Source organism: Amphiura filiformis, unplaced genomic scaffold (genome assembly GCF_039555335.1).
Source record: "Amphiura filiformis unplaced genomic scaffold, Afil_fr2py scaffold_165, whole genome shotgun sequence".
NCBI classification, from domain to species: Eukaryota; Metazoa; Echinodermata; class Ophiuroidea; order Amphilepidida; family Amphiuridae; genus Amphiura; species Amphiura filiformis.
The window spans coordinates 60,251-80,511 of NW_027305629.1; the positions used below are offsets into that span (position 1 = coordinate 60,251).

At 36.3% G+C, this 20,261-nt stretch overlaps 1 protein-coding gene across 1 annotated transcript; it reads right to left on the reverse strand.

Moving 5' to 3' along the window:
- Positions 1-4,044: 4,044 nt before the first annotated feature.
- Positions 4,045-15,065, reverse strand: LOC140145187 (neuronal acetylcholine receptor subunit alpha-10-like). The gene is made up of 7 exons (XM_072166961.1): positions 15,005-15,065; positions 14,538-14,686; positions 13,693-13,737; positions 8,975-9,084; positions 8,618-8,686; positions 5,084-5,397; positions 4,045-4,565 (listed from the first exon to the last, which is right to left on the reverse strand). Exons 1-7 carry the CDS (start codon positions 15,063-15,065, stop codon positions 4,045-4,047), a joined length of 1,269 nt encoding a protein of 422 aa, XP_072023062.1.
- Between the last annotated feature and the right edge of the window lie 5,196 nt (positions 15,066-20,261).

The window sequence follows — 20,261 nt, forward strand, 5'->3', positions numbered from 1 at the left end:
TATATTTGATGAGAATCACTGGGCCCTTATGTTGGGCCCCTAATTTGTAACATTAAAGGGTACATTAAAAGGTACAAGGTACATGGATTTTACTTGTTTCGTTTTACTCACATCAGCAAATTTCACAGAAAGTAAATATTAAAGGCTAAGCACGTTGGATCAAGTATAAATCCCCCATGAACATCTGCTTCACGAAAACATTGCATCAAATTAGCCATCAATTAGCCTTTCAATTGAACATCCAATACCCAACACTATAACACACGTGGTTCAATGCCAAATGATAGTGAAATTAAATTTTAAGACAAATGATTTATTTTTTGACAGCAATGATATACATTTTTAAATTAACAGTCGCTAGTCATGAAGTCATGCAGATCCGCATGGTAATTTTGCATCTAGAATTTAAAACTATACTAGAAATTTCAATTGAATGAACACAGCTTTCAACAGCTATACGCGATCCGACCGCGATCGTATTAAAAGCTAAATGAAACGCACAACCTTGGATACAATAATCAAAATACTGACCAGTCACGATCACGAGTGCGTTGGCATGTTTGGATTCACTTTCATGTCACGCATGCACAGTTGCAAGTACACTGGTGTTCAAGGTCAAAGGCCATTTGAGGTCAACTTGTATTTTGTACTTGTATATTTTAACAAAAATGCACAAATTATGTTTCACATGAATATTTACTATCTGTAGTATCCACTAGCCATATCTTCGGACGACCTATCTGGGACCGCCGTCCCTATTTTGGGGGGTTGGTCGGGAAGAAGTGCAGCAAAAAGCAACCATTTATGGTGATATTTCATTTTCATCCCAGGTAAAAGAGCAGAATTTTTATTTTTACATACTTTTTATTCCACAAAAATCGCACTTACGGTTCCCAAGAAACTGCGATTTGAAGTGAAGCATCTTGCGCAATCAAATGTATTATTACTGTATTTTATTGTTTTTCAAGCAGTGATAATTATTATGTATTTTATTGTTTTTCAAGTGGCGATATATAACATTTCTATAGTCAAAATTCTGTATCTCAAAAAGCAAATAAGCTATTATCATGTTATCTTATAAATCAAGTAGCTGCTTCTGTTACATGTTGGATGTAATAAATGTAATCTATTTTGAATAAAAAATCAAAAATGTGTTTCTAGATGTTTCTAGGATTGTTCTAATTTTTGCATTTTTGAGCCTTCAAAATAGAACCGGGAAGCCATTTTACGACGGATTTGAATGAAATTTTCACAGAATGTGTGTTTTGGCGTTATCAGGTTTTGGACTTTTTTTCCAAAAAATTCAGCATTTTATAAAAAAACTGCTCTCATACTTTTTTTTGTTGCTTTTTAACTTTCATTTAAAACAAAATTGACATCTCTTGCATCTACGGTTGCATCCCGGTTCTATTTTGACACCCGATACCTAAATTCCAAGATGGCCGCCAATTAAATATGTAAATGAGAATTTTTTGGCATTTTTGTGATTTTTTGGTCGCAAGTGTCATTTATCCCAAGTATGAAGTTCCTAGCATGTTTAGTTTTAAAAAAATGCTTTTTGGTGCACTTCTTCCCTTAAAAGGGCAATACCTTTTTTATGCCTTTCAAATGTAGATTGTGAATGGCAACTTACACTTACCACATAAATTCCAATATGTTTTAGTTTACGATCATGATTTAAAATGCACAACTCTGAATTTGGACACATGCTGAATCAGCAAATTAACAAATTAATGTTGACTATGTTTAGTATATAACATGCCATCTTGAAACTCAGGTGGTGGTCGCAGTGCATTCTCTAAATTCAGTAAATTTCCATCGTCAACCGTGTAATTGAATGGGATTATTTTGAAATTTTAAAACGCTTGAAATATCACAAACAAATAGGCCTATGTTAATAAATAATATTAATACAAGCTAAAACCGTTGGGGTTCGATAATGAACCCCACAAAACTAACCGAGTATATGGAAAATGCAATACGGCCGGGCGGTTTCACAAGTTGTCGGCTCTATCATGCCACTCGCCGCCTGTTGAAACTGTTGCTTCAAATGTAATAACAGGTTAATGTTACCTATTTGATACAGGGTACAGTTATTTTTTTCCATATCACACCAACAAGCCAAAAATAACGTCACAATTACGTCATTAACATAGGCAGACTTTTATATTAGACAATGTTTATTACACAGTGTAATTTATAAATATATGCCTTTCCTTGAATCAAATAATTCCTACAAGTATATGATTCTAGCTTCTTATTTTGGGATGTGACCATTCTTATCTGCAAATTCAAATACATTCTATGAATATAACCTAATATTCAAAAGAGTAATTCATATACTAAATTATGTTATCATGGTTATTATCGCTAAAGGATCTTCCACAGCTTCATTCTGTAAATTCCGAATAAGCACTTACGATCGAAAAGGGGCGTCACTTACCTCCAAAAATTTATCCGGAGAGTAGAATTTGTACACTTTGTAATTTAAATCAGGTGGATAGTTAAGTGCAAAAACTCAATTTGGTGACCACTCTCTGGCTAGTAAGGTTTGACGATTGATTCGACTTCTATGGACCAATTAGAAACAAAATAGCCTCCATGTCCCTCGCGAAAATCCCGGCATTTTTCGCTTGAGGCCAAAATCCAAAATGGCCGCCGCCACCATTTTGAAAATGTAAGTTTTGAACCAGAGAACCTATAATCATGCACAAAAACACTTTTTCGGATATGTCGAGTACAATGATTCCGATTCTGACATCAGTTTGACATTACGGCATCATTTTCACCCAGAAATCCAATATGGTGGCCGGCACCATCTTGAAAAATTTAGTTTTGAACCAGAGGACCCAAAATCGTGTACAAAGACACTTTTTTGCATTAGTCGACCACAAGGATTTTGAATCTGACATTACTTTGACATTACGACCTCATTTTTACCCAGAAATCCAAGATGGCGCCCGCGGACGCCATCTTGAAAAAAATAATTTTTGAACCACAGTACCAAAATTCGTGTATAAAGACACTTTTTCGGGTAAGTCGACCCCAAGAAATCCGAATCTGACATTAATTTCACGTTATAACATAATTTTTGCCCAGAAATCCAAGATGGCCCCCATTTGGTAGAGCATAATGTGATTTTTGAATGAGAACAGAAGCATAAGTGTGTCCTTTCCGCCTTATCTGGGGTTCGTGTCCCTTATATGGGGTTTAAACTGCCATAACTTGGGTTTACAGGTTATAGGTTCTCTGGTTCAAAACTTACATTTTCAAAATGGTGGCGGCGGCCATTTTGGATTTTGGCTCTAGCGAATAATGCCGGGATTTTCGCGAGGGACATGGAGGCTATTTTGTTTCTAAATGGTCCATAGAAGTCGAATCAATCGTCAAACCTTACTAGCCAGAGAGTGGTCACCAAATTGAGTTTTTTCACTTAACTAGGAGGATGAATTTCATTTTGTAATGATATGTCCTTACTATACCAACATTTATTATCTACAATACATGAAATGTATGATATAGATGACATGGCAAACACTGACATTTCCACACTTCTAATGAGTGCAAGTGATTTTGACAGTACTACAATAACCAAGTTCCTCAAGTCACTTTTGATTCACGTACAAATATTGAATTTCACTGATTGATATTGTGATACCATGATACTGGAGTGTGTGGTTACTATCCACTAACATTTTGACTACGGCCGGTTATAATGGTATCAACTATTTTCCTCCGTTAAAAGACCTCAATAAAATCAAATCCACAGGGACTGCACAGGTATAACTACCCCTTGGTGTCATTTGGGTAACTACCAGTTTGTAACCAAAAAACTAGTGCTTTAATTTATTTTCTACGGCATTTTCTAAAATCAATTTGGTTTAAAAAAAAAAGGGTCTAGAAAACTATACTGTTTGTCCATTGTCCAAATATGTCCAGACATCCAATTTAGGCCAATGATTATAGATACAGTGTTCTGACCGCAAAAAGGAAAATCCACAGGGAGTGTGCAGGTATAACTACCCCTTGGTAACATTTTGGTAACTACCAGTTTTCTTCAAGATCACGTTTTACTGCGTCATATTCTTCCTCACTTCCTATCACAACCTCAAGTGTTATATACACAGTACATACAATCATAAACAAGCTGAAAGTGTTGAGCAACAGACGGTCAGCAATGATAGAAACACGCCGCCATTGCATTTTTTCAAATGTTTGCCCATTCCTATTGGCCAAATTCATCTTCACAATGTTTTCTAATTTGTCTAATCGCTCTTCAAAGACCGAGGTAGATGATACTTGGTTTGCGCTATTTGCATGAAGCTCTTCTACACTACTTTCGATCGATTCCCTCGAATTTGGATTCGCAATCTGAAACGTTTTAGTTCCGTCCGAGCTGTCTTCATTTGCATCTGGTGATAGGCATAACACACGGGGTAAGAAGTGAAGAAACACACGTTTCACCCATCGAGGAACAGGCTGGGATAAAGCACTCATATGCATGACAATGCCAGTTGCTATCACCGAGACACACACCATGACTATCATACACAAGAAATAGGTTCCTACAAAAATAATAAAAGAGTAGGTTCTTACAAAAATAATACAAACATGTATTCGTTCTTAGGATGACCACTTAACAAGTAGGTCCATTATGGCATGCTAAAGTAAGGGGAGCTTGAAGTGCCTGGTGTCCACTACAAGTTGTAAACGAAGCGGGCTAGTTGAAACACAGTTGGCTCGGACAGGCTACTTGACCGGATATTAATTTGTAAATTTAGTACGTCACAAGATCAATTAAGCGTAAGCCCTGCACATTAGTGACGTTTGCACTTGCTATAATGGTAAATTCTAAAAATCATGTTTCTGAACTTTTTACATATCTTCTCTTTGAGGTATGGTCTTTATATCATAAGGAACACATTCCGCTAAGAACAATTTGACCTTGACAGTTCTGGATTTTACTCGAAAACAAACAAATCAATATTTACAAAATACAGAATATTCATCATAATCTGTTGTACAATGTGTTTTGATCCAAAAATTGTATTCATACCGCCCCATTAGAATATATCATACATACCAATGAGAGGTGGATCATCTGAGGTTGGCGGTATGTTCCCAGCAATAATTTGTTGGAACACTATCAAAGCCAATAAATTGGTGACAGAGTATGTCAGCTTCTCTCCGCAATCAGGAGGTAGATAAAATACCACCAGTGATAGTATTGATAGCGCGAAACACGGCAATATCATGTAGTAAATGTAGAAGGCAGCGTGATGTTTGAATACCAGGACGTAATGCACTTCAGGGTACGGTTCTGGGCAACATAAGTATTTAACTATCACTCGTTTAGTACGGACTGCTACTATGTCCCAGACTCCATTGGATAAGAACCTGTAGACGTAACATACGAGGGTCATTCAGTACTACATTGTACCTCAGCTCTTATAGGGCTATTCCAGAAATTTTCCACACACCCCCCAAAGATGACAAAGTTAAATTTAAAACAAAATGTGGGATTTCCCATCAATGATTTTGGAAACTTACATGCAGTTTCCCTAGCCACCCATAACATAACAGTGGAATTTCCCAGTCAAATGTTTAGAGTGTACATTTGGGAACTGGGATTTACATCCATTTACACCAAAAAGTGATCGGAATTCCCAATTGTTTACATTCCAATGTGCATCTGCAATTCCCAAGAAATATTGAGGGGGAAAGCTGTGGGAAAACCCAATGTCATGGGGGGCAATTTCTGGAATAATAGCCCATTATTAACTGGCATTTTTTTATTGTAAAATCCATGTTAGGCAGTGGACTTCGGGTATATATATAAATGCGCATATATAAATGCGCACGTGACATCTACAAGTCGCCATACCGTGTTCAACGATGTAAGGTACCCGGATGTGCACAAATTCAGCACGCAAAAGTATAGGCGAAAATGACAGGTTACAAGGAAAATTGGCTTTGCAAAATAGTGGCATTGATTGCAAAGGGCAAAATAATTTGACCCGAAACATAAACTCTTTATTTGGATTTTCCATTACGGAAAAAAAATTATGACGGAAAAGCTAGATATAGCTGATTTAAAAAGTTATATTTCATTATTTCCGTGCTAAATGGGCGTGGCAATTGGCCATATTGATGACGAAATGTGATTCTTACTGGCATTCAGGTCAGAACTGGGTAGCTGCCGATGATGTTATTTGATAATGTTTGCACGTAGGGAACTTAGGGGGCTGTCATTTTCTTCGAAAGGAAGGGGTCATGGATTTATTTATTTGGGAGTCAAGATAAGTATCCCCCCCCGTAGTGCCGCCAATGAACATAACTCTGACCCTAATTTTAACTCTAATTATAACGTAAATTGAGGAAACTATAACTTTAGCCCTTTTAGGCATAATGACCCTCTCAAACTAATAGGCTAGATGTCCCCGCCCGACCTCCTCAACTCTAACTTACTCATTCGCTCGCAAGTGAACAAAAAAACAAATTCAAAATGTGTTTTAAGCACCTTTTTGTGTCCCCCATGCTAAATCGGTAATCTGTACACCCTTTGTCAACCTTTGACGTACAATTTAGAGTATAAACACGTAGATGACTGTACATGATCTAATCATCCCGGCTGGAAGATGTTGAGGAAGACTCGTATACTATACATCACGCTCATACGTTATATGACAATTTGACGTACAATCACGTATGTGATGCATTGTTTGAGGTTTATTCAGCTAGTAAGTTAGATCCGTCATACACATTATTGTCATGGTATTATATTGTAATTGTATACGTCAATTTTGTTCAGTTTGATTCAACCGGCTTATAAAGTTTTACTTTACACGGAAGGGAAAGTTAGCAAAAAAACAATTAATTTATGAGTGTAAAAGGGGAGGGGTGGTTTTGGGGAAGGGGGGACAAATAATATTTATAAAATTATAAGTAAGGCGAGAAAGAGAGAAACCCTGTTCTACGGGCGAACGGACCTTTCAAGTAGGGTCGGTCGGTCGTTTGGTATTTAAAAAAAAAAATTTAAATAACCCAAAAAATCACAAAAATCTGTAAATAAATTTCAATTTGAGAAAATACAAAAAAAAATTGTCCTGAAATTTCCGAAATTTGGGGTCGGCATTCATTTGCACAGGAAAAATTTGTTTCCCAATTTGTTCAAAATAGAACAGGGTTTTCGTTTTTCGTCGAATAAATAAAGAAAGAAATAAATAAATAAATAAATAAAGAAAGAAAGAAAGAAAGAAATAAATAAATAAATAAAAATAAATAAATAAACATTAGTTATGTTTGTACATGGGGGGTGCTGTGCAATAATCATGATCCTTTGGTATCCATGATTTATCCTTGCAAATTTATAGCATCGAACCTCCAGCCAATGTTCCTTGCCAGTGCTAGCCACGAAACAAGGTCACAACTGTAGCCACTCCTTCAATGATCGCCATTTCAGTGATTGACAGTGATGTAATGCAAATATGGCGCTGGCCATCTGGTCACGTGCGCATTTATAAAAGCGCATAAAAATTGCGGTGTCCCAAGTTCGGGGGTTCCATCCATTACTTATTGTGTGCTATACAAAATTGTACCCGGGAATTGTACTCAACATTGATTTTCAATACACAATCATGAGTATTGAATTATGAATTAAATCTCCCGCTCTGGTACCTGTGTTTCCATCAATAGAGGGCCAAATACAGTAAACGTTTCTTGGATTTGTGTATTTTAGGAAAATTATTTCTACAATGCAATGGTTGTCAATTAACCCCAAATCCGCATATTATGCTATACGTAAGGGATAAAAGTACTTTATACACCTAACATGATGATGAGTCTACGCTTCTCATGTTAGTGTGGTGCATTAAGGTATTTCTTTTAAATGTGTTTATTTAAAGTGCAAACATTGTGTATTCTTAGTCAGTGGGAGTGGTCTATACGTAGACACATAATCTGATTGGACAATCGCATGATTTTGGGTGTCGTCTATCAGGCGGTAGACGACCCCACGTCATCATGAGTGTTGATAACGCGTAACACGCTCATAGAGGTGCGCGTATGTATCGCGTTGTATGCGTAGATGCAGTGCGGAATACTCGCACGCGCTAGCAGTACACGCAACAAAAGATGTGAAGTTGTAAACAAGTTTCGTTCATTTTAGAAAAAGGGGAGTTTTTATGACGGTAACTTATTTTTTGCTTTAAAAATAGTTTACAGTTATTAAAATAATATTTAACTGACTAAGAATGAGAATAAACGATAGAAATTTTTATTTTGCCTATCCTCTACCTATGATAGACGACATTTTTTATCTTAGTGTATACCGTCTTCGCCGGCATCCACTACTCAAAATATTGGACCTGCCTGTCGTCTATCACACTGTATAGGATAGGCAAAATAAAAATTTCCTATCGTTTATTCTCTAATTCAAATTATTTTTTGGGCTCAAATTTACCCCATTGTAGTAGCATCCAAGCTATGTTCAGGGTGCAGATCAATTTCCAAACCGTCATAACTCCATGAAGAAAATGTAAGTATGCAAACCTGGACATCAAACGGAAACCATTTAACATGGATTTTACAAGTTGAACTGTAAATTGCTAGAGCATACCAGATTATTGTTCCATCTGGATAGATGTTAGTGACAGTATCAGCTTTGTAGGCAACATTGATGTCAGCACTGAATAATAATACATAGACATGACATATTATTGGACACACATGCGCATTTATATTGGACATATTAAACATGATTAGCACAATAATATAAGGAAAATGATGAGACATGATGAATATGTTTAAAATAGAGAGAAAAAGAAACAATTACCGTTTATTAGGAGCGAATTTTCAATGGAAAAAAAGAAAGGTGAGTGGAAGGCACTTGAAATAAAGGGACTATTCAAAACTAAACAGAAGAAAGGAAAAGAGAAGTATTGGTAAAACCCAGATAAAAATGACTATAACATACCTATCAAATAATGTTATGTCTGGCAACCATATCTTTGAAACAGGAACAGTGTGTCGTTTTATACCATCGTAGTCCTTGGGATTCCATGTAAGGAACTCGTCAGTCCATGTCTATCAAGAAGAAGAACAACAAGAAGAAGAACAAAAAGAAAGAAGAAGGTCCTGTACATCTGAGTTGAATAGCATAAAACTTGTGTTCCATCTTTGGAATAGACATCAGACAGTAACTTTGCACCCATCTTCTGCAATCTGCACCCATCTTCTGCAATTCATGCCATTTTAGTTTGAGGTTTTTTTTTAGTGTAATTTTCTTTGCAGAAACAAGGTATTTAAAACTGCCACCCCACATAATCTAACGGTGTGTTCATGGGTAAGGAGATTCACATCTTTGACTATAGAGGGCGTCCTTTATAGCATACTAAAATTTATCATTTGGTCTTTTTTTTTTTTTTTGAATGACCCAAAAAATCACCAAAATCTGTAAATAATTTGCAATTTGAGAAAATACAGAAAAAAAATAATGTGTTCCTAAAATTTCCGAAATTTGGGTCGGCATTCATTTGTACAGGAGACTATTTTCCCAATTTGTTCAAAATCGGGGTCGGTCGGGCACGTATTACATGGGTTTTTTTCGTCGCCAAAGCAGCAAAGATGAATGAAATTATTACTTAACAACAAGTGCCTCATATCATAATTTTTATGTCTCTTGAAAAAAATAAGCACAAACCTATGTTCAATATCTCCCATTTCAAAATATCCGATCAGTTTCTTAACTTTTCTATCTACGCATACGCACATGACACAGAATAATTGTATTGTATTGTATTATATTGTATTGTATTGTATTGTATTGTATTGTATTGTATTGTATTGTATTGTATTGTATTGTATTGTATTACTTTGAATTTACGTTCAAACAGTATGGTCGTCGCTATAAGACCATATACACCAAGGCTTATAAACAAGCACCAAAAACACACAATAAAATATACCCTTATTCCACACACCCACACATCACCCCCAAATGTCTAAGAAAAAGGTAAACAAGCACAAGTACACCCCATGCATATACATATTAAAGATGGACCCCTACTCGTACAGACACGTATAATAACCCTCCATGGTGTTTTGCAAAGGTCAAGCCGCCCCTCCAAAGATGATGGTTGATGGTAAAGATAAATGCGCGCGAAGCTCGTGCTAAATATTTCAAAGTGTACAACTGATCTTCAAACTTTTGGGGCATGTATGAGGGCTGAGTATATTGGTATGTCTTTGGCAATTGTGTACTTGAAGCCACGTTTAGAAATGGAGTTTAAATTTTGTGCTAACATTGATAGTTAATGAAATACTGTTTAGAACATCTCTAAAAAAATCCCCCACCCAATTTTGTATAAAGATATACATTAAAATTGAAGAAAAAACATCGCCGCCTTCGGCAGCGAAAAAAAACCAAAACACAAAAACAGCCTGACCCATGCCATGCCCTGAGAATCAAGTGGTGTGTCCCTTAGTGCTATTTTGACTAATGTTAATAGTATTTTTACTGAAAAATTCTGACAGCTTGCTTCAATACTGAAATATAGTATTACACAAAATTACTTTTTGTCTGTGGTTGCTGAATTTGGATGTGTTAAAAATGTTATAACATTCTGGATATGTTTTGCATTTTACTACCAATGGTTTTAAATATTATGTTTTACCTAATTTTTACATTATGGGGCTCTTATGCATATGATGGATGCCATCATGCCATGAATAATAATATATTATAATTACTAGTACACCACAACGTTGATGTATAAAAACATCAACATAATGAAGGTATATCCATTAGGAAGCTCTGTTGTCAATGGCAACAAATTTGTTGAAATAATAGCATACCGTATTAGCTCGTATTACTTTTAATATTGTATCATAAACTATTACAGTTTATTAAATAACTACATTAGGTTAAATGATTTGCAATTACTTGGAAATTACAATCCTATATTCTGTATAACTAATGCACACTTAATCTCCATCTGATTTAAAGCCACAATGTACGATCTTGTAATATGAAATTGGTTAGTTTTTTTTTCAAACCAGATTTTTTTGGCATTATGTAATGTTTACACATGTCCCAACTTCCACCTTAATGGGATCGGCCAACAGTTAATGAAATTCTGTTAAGTTTAGAACATTTTTAGTCATTACCCAACAAACACAAATATTTAGGGATTCAATCATGTTTCACCGTTGTTCATCACCGTTCAACGATGCGGCCGCGTCGTCTGCGTGGTTTACTTCGCGAGCTGCCCGAGCGAAGTAAACCACGCAGACGCGATTATTTTACGAGGAATGTCAGATCATCATTGCCAACTCAGCCTTACAAAAACTTCGATGATTTCTCTTTTGATATCAGCAATAAAACTACAGAATAAAACGGCAATGTTTAGCCGCTACCTGAAAAATACTGAATTCAACTTGTAAGCTGGCATACGCACAAAGGTTCCAGGCATGACGAATTTTACGCGCTCTCGCGTAACGCGTAGTCTCGCTCGCGTTCGCGTATACGCTACAGTAAAAGTGTGGGTTCGTCACGGTTTAACAACGGTTGGCTCCTGTACAAAGGTATAGGAAGAGTTGTTGAAGTTTAATTAAATTAAATTATTTATTCAGAACGTTTTTAATAACATTTAAATATCGGGTTATATAAGGGAACAGCTCGATGAAGTCCTATAAAGGACACCTTTCGTTAGGATGGGACGGGTTCAATAAGTACGATTACGTTTGTAAAAAAAAAGTTGTTAAAATATCGGTCAAAGTTTATCTTTTTAAAGGATTTAATATATAATTTTAAATTTTAGTATTTTCTGAAGTACGATATTGACATTTTACAGTGGTTGCTTCAAAATGATTTCAAATCAATAATAGAGTGCAACTCGCAACATGCAACTTGTAAGTTCATATTTGTAAAGCAGCTGTACCGCAGTTTGATTTTTTTTTTTTGAAAATCCAGCAAGTCCTAATTCTTTTCGTGCTAAACAAGGTATGAAGAAAAATATCTTAAAATAAAATAGAATATTCGTTTCTTCCATAAATGTGATCAATATCCTAGCATTGTCGCACCCCTCCACAGTCCCATCTACCATGGCGAAGGCCCTGCATCCTATGAATTCAGGTTGGTATTTTCGATATTTGCCTTCTAACGAAAGGACTTTCGTTTATAGGATTTCATCGAACTTTTGGGTTGTTCCCTAAAGATCATGAATACGTATTTATAAACGGTTATATTGTAAAATATTTTGGGCAAACATTTTTGCTAAATATTTTGTCAATATTTAAATGACAGACGTTTCAAAAATGTTTTATGAATGTTAAAAACCCTTTTATACCATTTATACCATGCGACATTTTAACATTTTCTGTAAAACGTTGTATGTTTGCTGGTTACTTATCTGAAGCCTAAATAATGCGAAACCCAAATGTCACCTTTAGACCCCTGTATATGTTACATTTGAGTCCCAGAGACATAGTTCAGTAAAATTTGCTGATTTTAAAAGAATGCACTTGTCGGCTGCTACATGTTTCTCTTTTCACATAATAGCTACGAATAAATACCAGAAAAAACTCCGAATCAAGTATTACAAATTTAATGGTTTTTAAACATATGGATAAAATCAGTCACTTCTTTTTTAGTAAATTGTGATATTACAATTCATATGTATATCAACATCATGAGAAATATTTGGAGTAAAAAATATTTTGAGCTTAGAATTTGAGCGTGATCGATATTGTATTTATTATGCAAATAAACAATTTCCATGGGCCAGTAGCTAACCTTTTGTCGACAATTGAAGGCCGCGCATTTATACATGAATGAACATGAAAAGAGCTCTAGGCTCATGTGTTATCATGAACACAGGGGAACGGCGGGTAATCCACTCTTGATATTGTAAGGTTTATTCTATCTTTCGTTGTTTTAATGTGTAGTAATAGGCTTAAATGAAAAGTTGTTCGGGATTACCCCACTCTCCCCTATAGTTTCCTCTTCATTTACCTACGTCATTCAGCCCGCTGCCTTGACAATTAATTTCGCTTCGAACGGGGGAAGGACCCGTACGAGCCCGAACTTTACCAACACAATTTAATTTTTTTCAGGAGAAATACGTATTAAAGAATTGCAACGAGTGTCAACTTATAATGTAATAATAATGAGTGGCCCAGTATAAAAACGGCCCATGGCACATTTTTGAAAAATAGAGGGCGCTGTTGAAAATGTCAAAGGTCACCAAGGTCATCCATACAAACATAACACATCATGAATTTAACTCGGGAATGTTGTCAATTTAATCTTTTAAGCATCAAATTTCTTGTGTATTTTATTGAACATTCGTACATTTACAGTGACAATTTCTCCCAATGAAGAAAAATGTGCCATGGGCCGTTTTTATACTGGGCCACTCAATTATTCTCTTCGAATGGAGTTAAACTTGTTTTTGCAATATATATGCCCTTTAAGAGCGACAGGAGAGCCTTGCAGAGTGACTAACCAGGATAACAATGAATAGATAATCCTCTAGACGTTGACGTTTGTGCTTTGGAATTGCATTTCGCAAACTCTCAAGTTATATGATTCTACAGTTATTTGATTCTGCTTATGCAGCTGCCTATGCCTATCATTAATTAACTATTCTTAATTATTGACAAGGAGATATTACAAAGAATGGTAAACCTTACCAGTTTGGACCAGGTCTGAATTGAAAACACTTGTTCACGAGTATTCTTTAAAGAGAAATGAAAAAAGAAAAGATTTAATTAACAAAGGCGACACATATTTGCCTAAAATGTAATGATAGAGACTTTATCATGTTTATGATTGCACATGACACAATCAGTTTATATCACAATGTTGATGAACAAATTAAACACAAAGAATTAAACCAATGTAGACATGTGGTCATAAGACATTTTGAGAAAATGGAGCAATCCATGGCAAATTAAACAAGAATCCTGGTGGTTTTTATCTCGTGTATTTCTTAAACCATATTGATTTTAGAAAATGCCATAGGAAATTATTGTCATACACGTTCCAACTTTTAGAACCAAAGGGGGTCTTTTTCCAAACTCAAATGTGGATATTTAAATTGTTATGAAAATTTCAATGAAGTGAAAATGTCATCACCCTGTCAATGTCTCCATGCGTGACGGTAATGTTATTGTTTTTTGGTTTTGTTTTTAATGCAAATAATGCATTTGTATCCAAAATCAAAAATAAGTTAATTTGACCAGTGTGTTTTCTTTCAATAATCCATGAATGGCTTCTGGGATGCAGTCTAGCTTACATAATTCAAAATACATGTGAAAACGTTCTAAATTTGTCTGTTTATAAGATATCTACGCAGTTTAAATCCAAGTTTACCATGCCTCTGGTAAAAATAATCTAGAGGTACTTAGTATTTGCCCCTTATGAGCAACATGCAAACATGGCGGCATAATTGGTACTCAACTCATCGGGTCTAATCTCTTTGTAATAAGACTTTGGTAATATATTTTCAATCGTTTGTACGTGTAAAATAACTTACCATGGTTAGTAGATTGCGAAATTTCAATCGCAAGATGACGTTGGTTGCTGTAGAGCTGTTGTGCACAGGACGAAATTCGTTGCTGTAATCAGCAAACAGGTGGTGGTGTAGTCTTTTGACAGCAACCGTTTGGTTTTGATGGGCATATGCTACAACAAAACAAATGTGTCGTATAGTGAGAATAACAGCACAGGATAGAACAATGATAAGAGTAGGCCTATAGTGCACTGATAATAATGATGATGGTGATGATGATAACAATAAATTGATAATATTAATAATCTGTAATATAAATCGGTAACTATGATTTGATAAAATGATGTTATATCAAACAAAAATCCAAAAATGGTTATTCTCTGGACAAACCTGATGAATCTATTCAACGATGATATATTACATTTGGTAGTGTCAGACGAAAAAACTCATTTAAATTAGGACCTATGGGTAAAATTATTACAATTACCTACCAGTGTAAAACAACAGTAGAGTTGTTGTTATTAGTTGGAGATGGCTTCCTTTGAACTCCATAGTTCCGAATGGCAATACTATTTCAAGCCATCACGTAGATATAGGCATGCAATTATCATCAATTTTAAGTGATTGTAAGTGTTTTATACTTTGAGCGGGAGCACGTTGGCCTAGCGGAACGGGCACTGACTCATAATCGGAAGGTTGCGGGTTCGAGCCCCGGCGACGCCATCGTGTTGTGCCCTTGAGTAAGGCACTTTATCTCGATTACTCCTCTCCACCCAGGTGTTTAAATGGGTACCGGAATTCTTAAATGCTGGGAAGGTAACAGACTCGCTGTAGAGGAGGTGTAGCGATCCCCTATAGCAACATTACATGGAGGAGTCTGGCCCAATCGCCAATGAAAGAGAGATGGGCACTCCGATCACTGTTTATACAGGATCGTCTCCTTTACCTTTATGTTAGGGATCTTTTCAGGGTAACGAAAGGAGGCTGTTGACAACGGCAACCAAAATTACTTAAAAGTATTAATTTATTACTCTAATGGAAGCAATAAAAAGCCTGACTGTCCGTAGCACACTATATATTTTGTTTTAATATAATTATACACCCTGATTATCATTTGTCGTCACGCTGATGTGCGCATCGTTACTACACAATTCAAGGCGTTGGAGATGGGCAGTAATGATGTACGCTATAACGCACAGGCACAAAAATTAGACTTTGATCCACAAGCCTCATCGGTGTGACGTCAAATGATAACATCGGGTCTGAAAAAATAGTGTGCTATACGCACAGGCACAATGCCTAGACATTGATCCACAAGCTTCAGCACACTTTACTGGTTGTTGTTGACCACCACAGCTCCATATCATTCCATAAATCATTTCAACAACACAGGGACTTGTAGCTAAGAAGCGCACACCATAGACATTCGGGAATTGACCTTCGCAGCCAGGGTCAGCTCCCCAAGTTTCATATGGGTTACAAAGCAAAGGCTTATGGGATTTACGAAAAAGGTAACTTAAAATGCAATGGTTGGCCTCTATTCTGAAGATTGGGATGCTATATTTATCATTTGTTTAATCAAGTAAATTAGCAAACAGCATGATATGAAACAGGTGTTATCAACAGCATACTTATTTTAATACAGTAATCAAGCATGCTTTAGCCTCTTTCACAGGTTTGTCTCATTCGATTTGTTGTGTGCTGCTTATAAGCATTACCTTATAGAATGTTATGAATCGATATTTTTGTCTCCTCACAAAGCTAGCAGTATTTGATCACATACCAAGTGACACACCATTTATTCAACAACTCCTCCTATACCTTTGTACAGGAGCCAACCGTTGTTAATCCATGATGAATCCACACTTTTACTGTAGCGTATACGCGAACGCGAGCGAGACTACGCGTTACGCGAGAGCGCGTAAAACTCGTCATGCCTGGAACCTTTATGCGTATGCAAGCTTACAAGTTGAATTCAGTATTTTTCAGGTAGCGGCTAAATTTTGCCGTTTTATTCTGTAGTTTTATTGCTGATATTAACAGAGAAATCATCGAAGTTTATGTAAGGCTTAGTGACAATGATTAACTGACATTTCCTTGTGAAATAATCGTGAATTATACGATCTTTAGCTTCTTTTCGTTGTTGAAAGGGATTCAATCATGTTTCACCGTTGTTCATCACCGTTTAACAACGATGCGGCCGCGTCGTCTGCGTGGTTTACTTCGCGAGGGCAGCTTTAGCTTTAGCTTTAGCTGCCGCGTCGTCTGCGTGGTTTACTTCGCGAGGGCAGCTTTAGCTGCCCGAGCGAAGTAAACCACGCAGACGCGCCGGACGCGAGTTGTTAAACGGTGATGAACAACGGTGAAACATGATTGAATCCCTAATTCAACCATTGCAGGAATTAATTCATATATGTCACGAAACACAACACATGTGATTATTTCCAAAGAGTAAGTGGAATAGTGTGGAACGAGGCTGCTTCTGCTTTTTACACACTTTCTTCAAGAAACAGATCTTGTTCCACACTATTCCATTTTCTCACAGATTTATTGTGTTGGGTGCCAATTATTGTGCTGTGAATGTGTTTCAGGAAGCTGTTCCATGTCAGTGCATTTTGCTGTTGTATCAGTTGGACAACTGTTTAATTACTGAACATTGTTTAGAGTAGAGTAATGAAGTAATCCTGTGTTCAATTTTTGTTCATTTTTATGGACAGGAATTTAAGATATGACCGGGTGAAAATTATCAGTTTATTTTTGAGGCCAGTTTATATTAATGCTCTTCTTTTATGAATTGAGCACTTTAAACCGGGCAGTATTTTGATTCTACGTTTGTAATGATATGTCCTTACTATACCAATATTCGTAATTCGTAATTTATTATCTACAATACATGAAATGATATAGATGGCATGGCAGACACTGACATTTTCACAATTCTAATGAGTGCAAGGGACTTTGACAGTACTCCAATAACCAAGTTCGTCAAGTCACCTTTTGCTTCACGTACAAACATTGACTTAAAGATATGAATAATTTCACTTCATAACAAAGCTAGTGCCCCTTATGTTTTTACAGCAGCAACCTCCTTATAATTTCATTGCAGGGCTCAATGCACCGAGGACCTGGGTGTGGCCTATAATATTATTTAGTAATGAGACTAATTGATCTTTCTTTTTGTAACCATTTGTTCTTGTAACTTTAATATTAACTATAGCAGTTTGTTTGATGAATGTTAATAAAATATTGATTGATTGATTGATTGATTGATTGATTGATTGATTGATTGATTGATTGATTGATTGATTGATGGATGGATATTGTGATACTGGAGTGTGTAGTTACTATTAGTGGTTACTCTCTCCTAACATTTTGATTACGCCCGGGTATAATGGTATCAAAAACCATTTTTCCATGTTTAATGACCGCAAAAAGGAAACTCCACAGGGAGTGTGCAGGTATAACTACCCCTTGGTAACATTTGGGTAACTACCAGTTTTCTTCAAGATCACGTTTTACTGTTTCATATTCTTCCCCACTTCCTATCACAACCTCAAGTGTTATATACACAGTACATACAATCATAAACAAGCTGAAGGTATTGAGCAACAGACGGTCAACAATGATAGAAACACGCCGCCATTGCATTTGTTCAAATGTTTGCGCATTCCTATTGGCCAAATCAATCTTCATGGAGTTTTCTAATTTGTCTAATCGCTCTATCAAGGTCGAAGTGATGATATTATCAGTAACAAAAGATGATACTTGGTTTGCAAGCTCGTGAAGCTCTTCTTCACCACTTTCGATCGATTCCCTCGAATTTGGATTCTCAATCTGAAACGTTTTAGTTCCGTCCGAGTTGTCTTCAATTGCATCTGGCGATAGGCATAACACGCGGGGTAAGAAGTGAAGAAACACACGTTTCACCCACCGAGGAACAGGTTGGGATAAAGCACTGACATGCATGACGATGCCAGTTGCTATCACCGAGACACACACACCATGACTATCATACACAAGAAATAGGTACCTACAAATAGAAACATGTACCGGTAATTATGCTTTAATAGGACAACCACTTAATAAGTATGCCCATTATGGGATGCTTATAGAGTGTATGCAATAAACCAACCGGAACGGTATAACAATTGAAACGGCAGCCATGCTGGAGGACAGTTCTAGATGACAGAGGGACAGGTCCATAACCATTCATACCTATCACACAGTTTATTGTTTTATCAATTTCCATGTGGTACCTTAATGGAGGACATAATTTTATTTAAATGAGAAAGCGCAGTGAAAGAAGAAAGCGCAGTGATTTATAGTGCGCTATGCACAGGCACAACGCCTAGACGTTGATCCACAAGCATCAGCACACTTTACAGGTTGTCGCTGACCACTACGGCCCACATCATTCCACAAACCATTTAACAGCATTTCAGGGACTTTGCTGCTTCAAGAGCGCACACCCTTTTCATCATGCAGTTGTTGTTAACTACATGTATGCACACAACACAGGGGTACTCACAATAGGCAATTGACCCGTACTGGTAACGCTGTGTTGTAGATATAGGAGATGAACTAGTTATCGTCATATATCAAAAAGTATAAAAGCTATGATTTTAGTACTTGCTCTATGTTTCAATCACTTATTCTTTTCAAATTATCTGAATCGCTCATTGGATTAATTAATATTATCACGTGGTAATAAATTTACGTTGGACAATCGATTACTATAATGGTTTAGTACTGTATATCTCGGTTTAATCTTCACTAAGCGGATTTATGGCTGGAAAGGTCACAATGAATTTGCCGTGGACGTAAGTGCACTATGAAATTCTAAACATCATGTTTCTTGAACTTTTTGAATGGCTTGTTTTTGAGGTACGGTCTTTATGTTATAAGCAGCACATCAGCTAAGAACAATTTGACCTTTACCGTTCTGAGTTTTACTTGAAAGAAACAATATTTGCTCATTTCAGTGGCTTGAGACTGATGTGACTTGTACAAAATATTCATCATAATAACTTGGCACTTAACATATCATACATACCAATGAGAGGTGGATCATGTGAGGTTGGCGGTATGTTCCCAGCAATAATTTGTTGGAACACTATCAAAGCCAATAAATTGGTGATAGAGTATGTGAGCTTCTCTCCGCAATCAGGAGGCAGGTAAAATACCACCAGCGAAAGTATTGATAGGAAAAAACACGGTAATATCATGTAGTATATGTAGAAGGCAGGGTGGCGTTTGAATACCAGGACGTAATGTATTTGACAGTACGGTTCTGGGCAACACGGGTATTGATGTTTCACTCGTTTGGTGCGCACTAGCTACCATGTCCCAGTCTCCATTGGATAAGAACCTATAGACACCCATTATAGACATAACATATTATATATTGGCACAATATAATCACTGTAATAAAGAGAGATGTATTCCACAAGTAAATAAAGAATGCGGCTGGAAATTTATGGGTTTATTACTCAGAAAATCAAAATTTTAAATGAGAAACATAAATACCATTTTCAAATAATTGAGGGACGAACTCATTCATTTAATTTAAGGTTGGTCTGGACCCTGGAATTATGGAAACTTTCGGGCCTCATAACTTCTAAATTGTTGGTCTAAAGTATATAAAAGTATATATATTTAGAATGGCAAAGACTTGATAAGTTCATCTGTGAGGTCAAATTTGGGCCAAAATGCCATTTTTGGCCCAAAATCCCCAAAATAAATGTTTTT

Bases quoted from the DNA above. Each gene is read 5' to 3' on its own strand.
- LOC140145187 (XM_072166961.1), bottom strand. From the start codon at position 15,065: ATGGAGTTCAAAGGAAGCCATCTCCAACTAATAACAACAACTCTACTG. The intron at 13,738-14,537 runs GTAAGTTATTTT...TTCTCTTTAAAG, and splicing joins TTCGCAATCTACTAACCATG to AATACTCGTGAACAAGTGTT. The intron at 9,085-13,692 runs GTAAGGTTTACC...TCTTCTTGATAG, and splicing joins TTCAGACCTGGTCCAAACTG to ACATGGACTGACGAGTTCCT.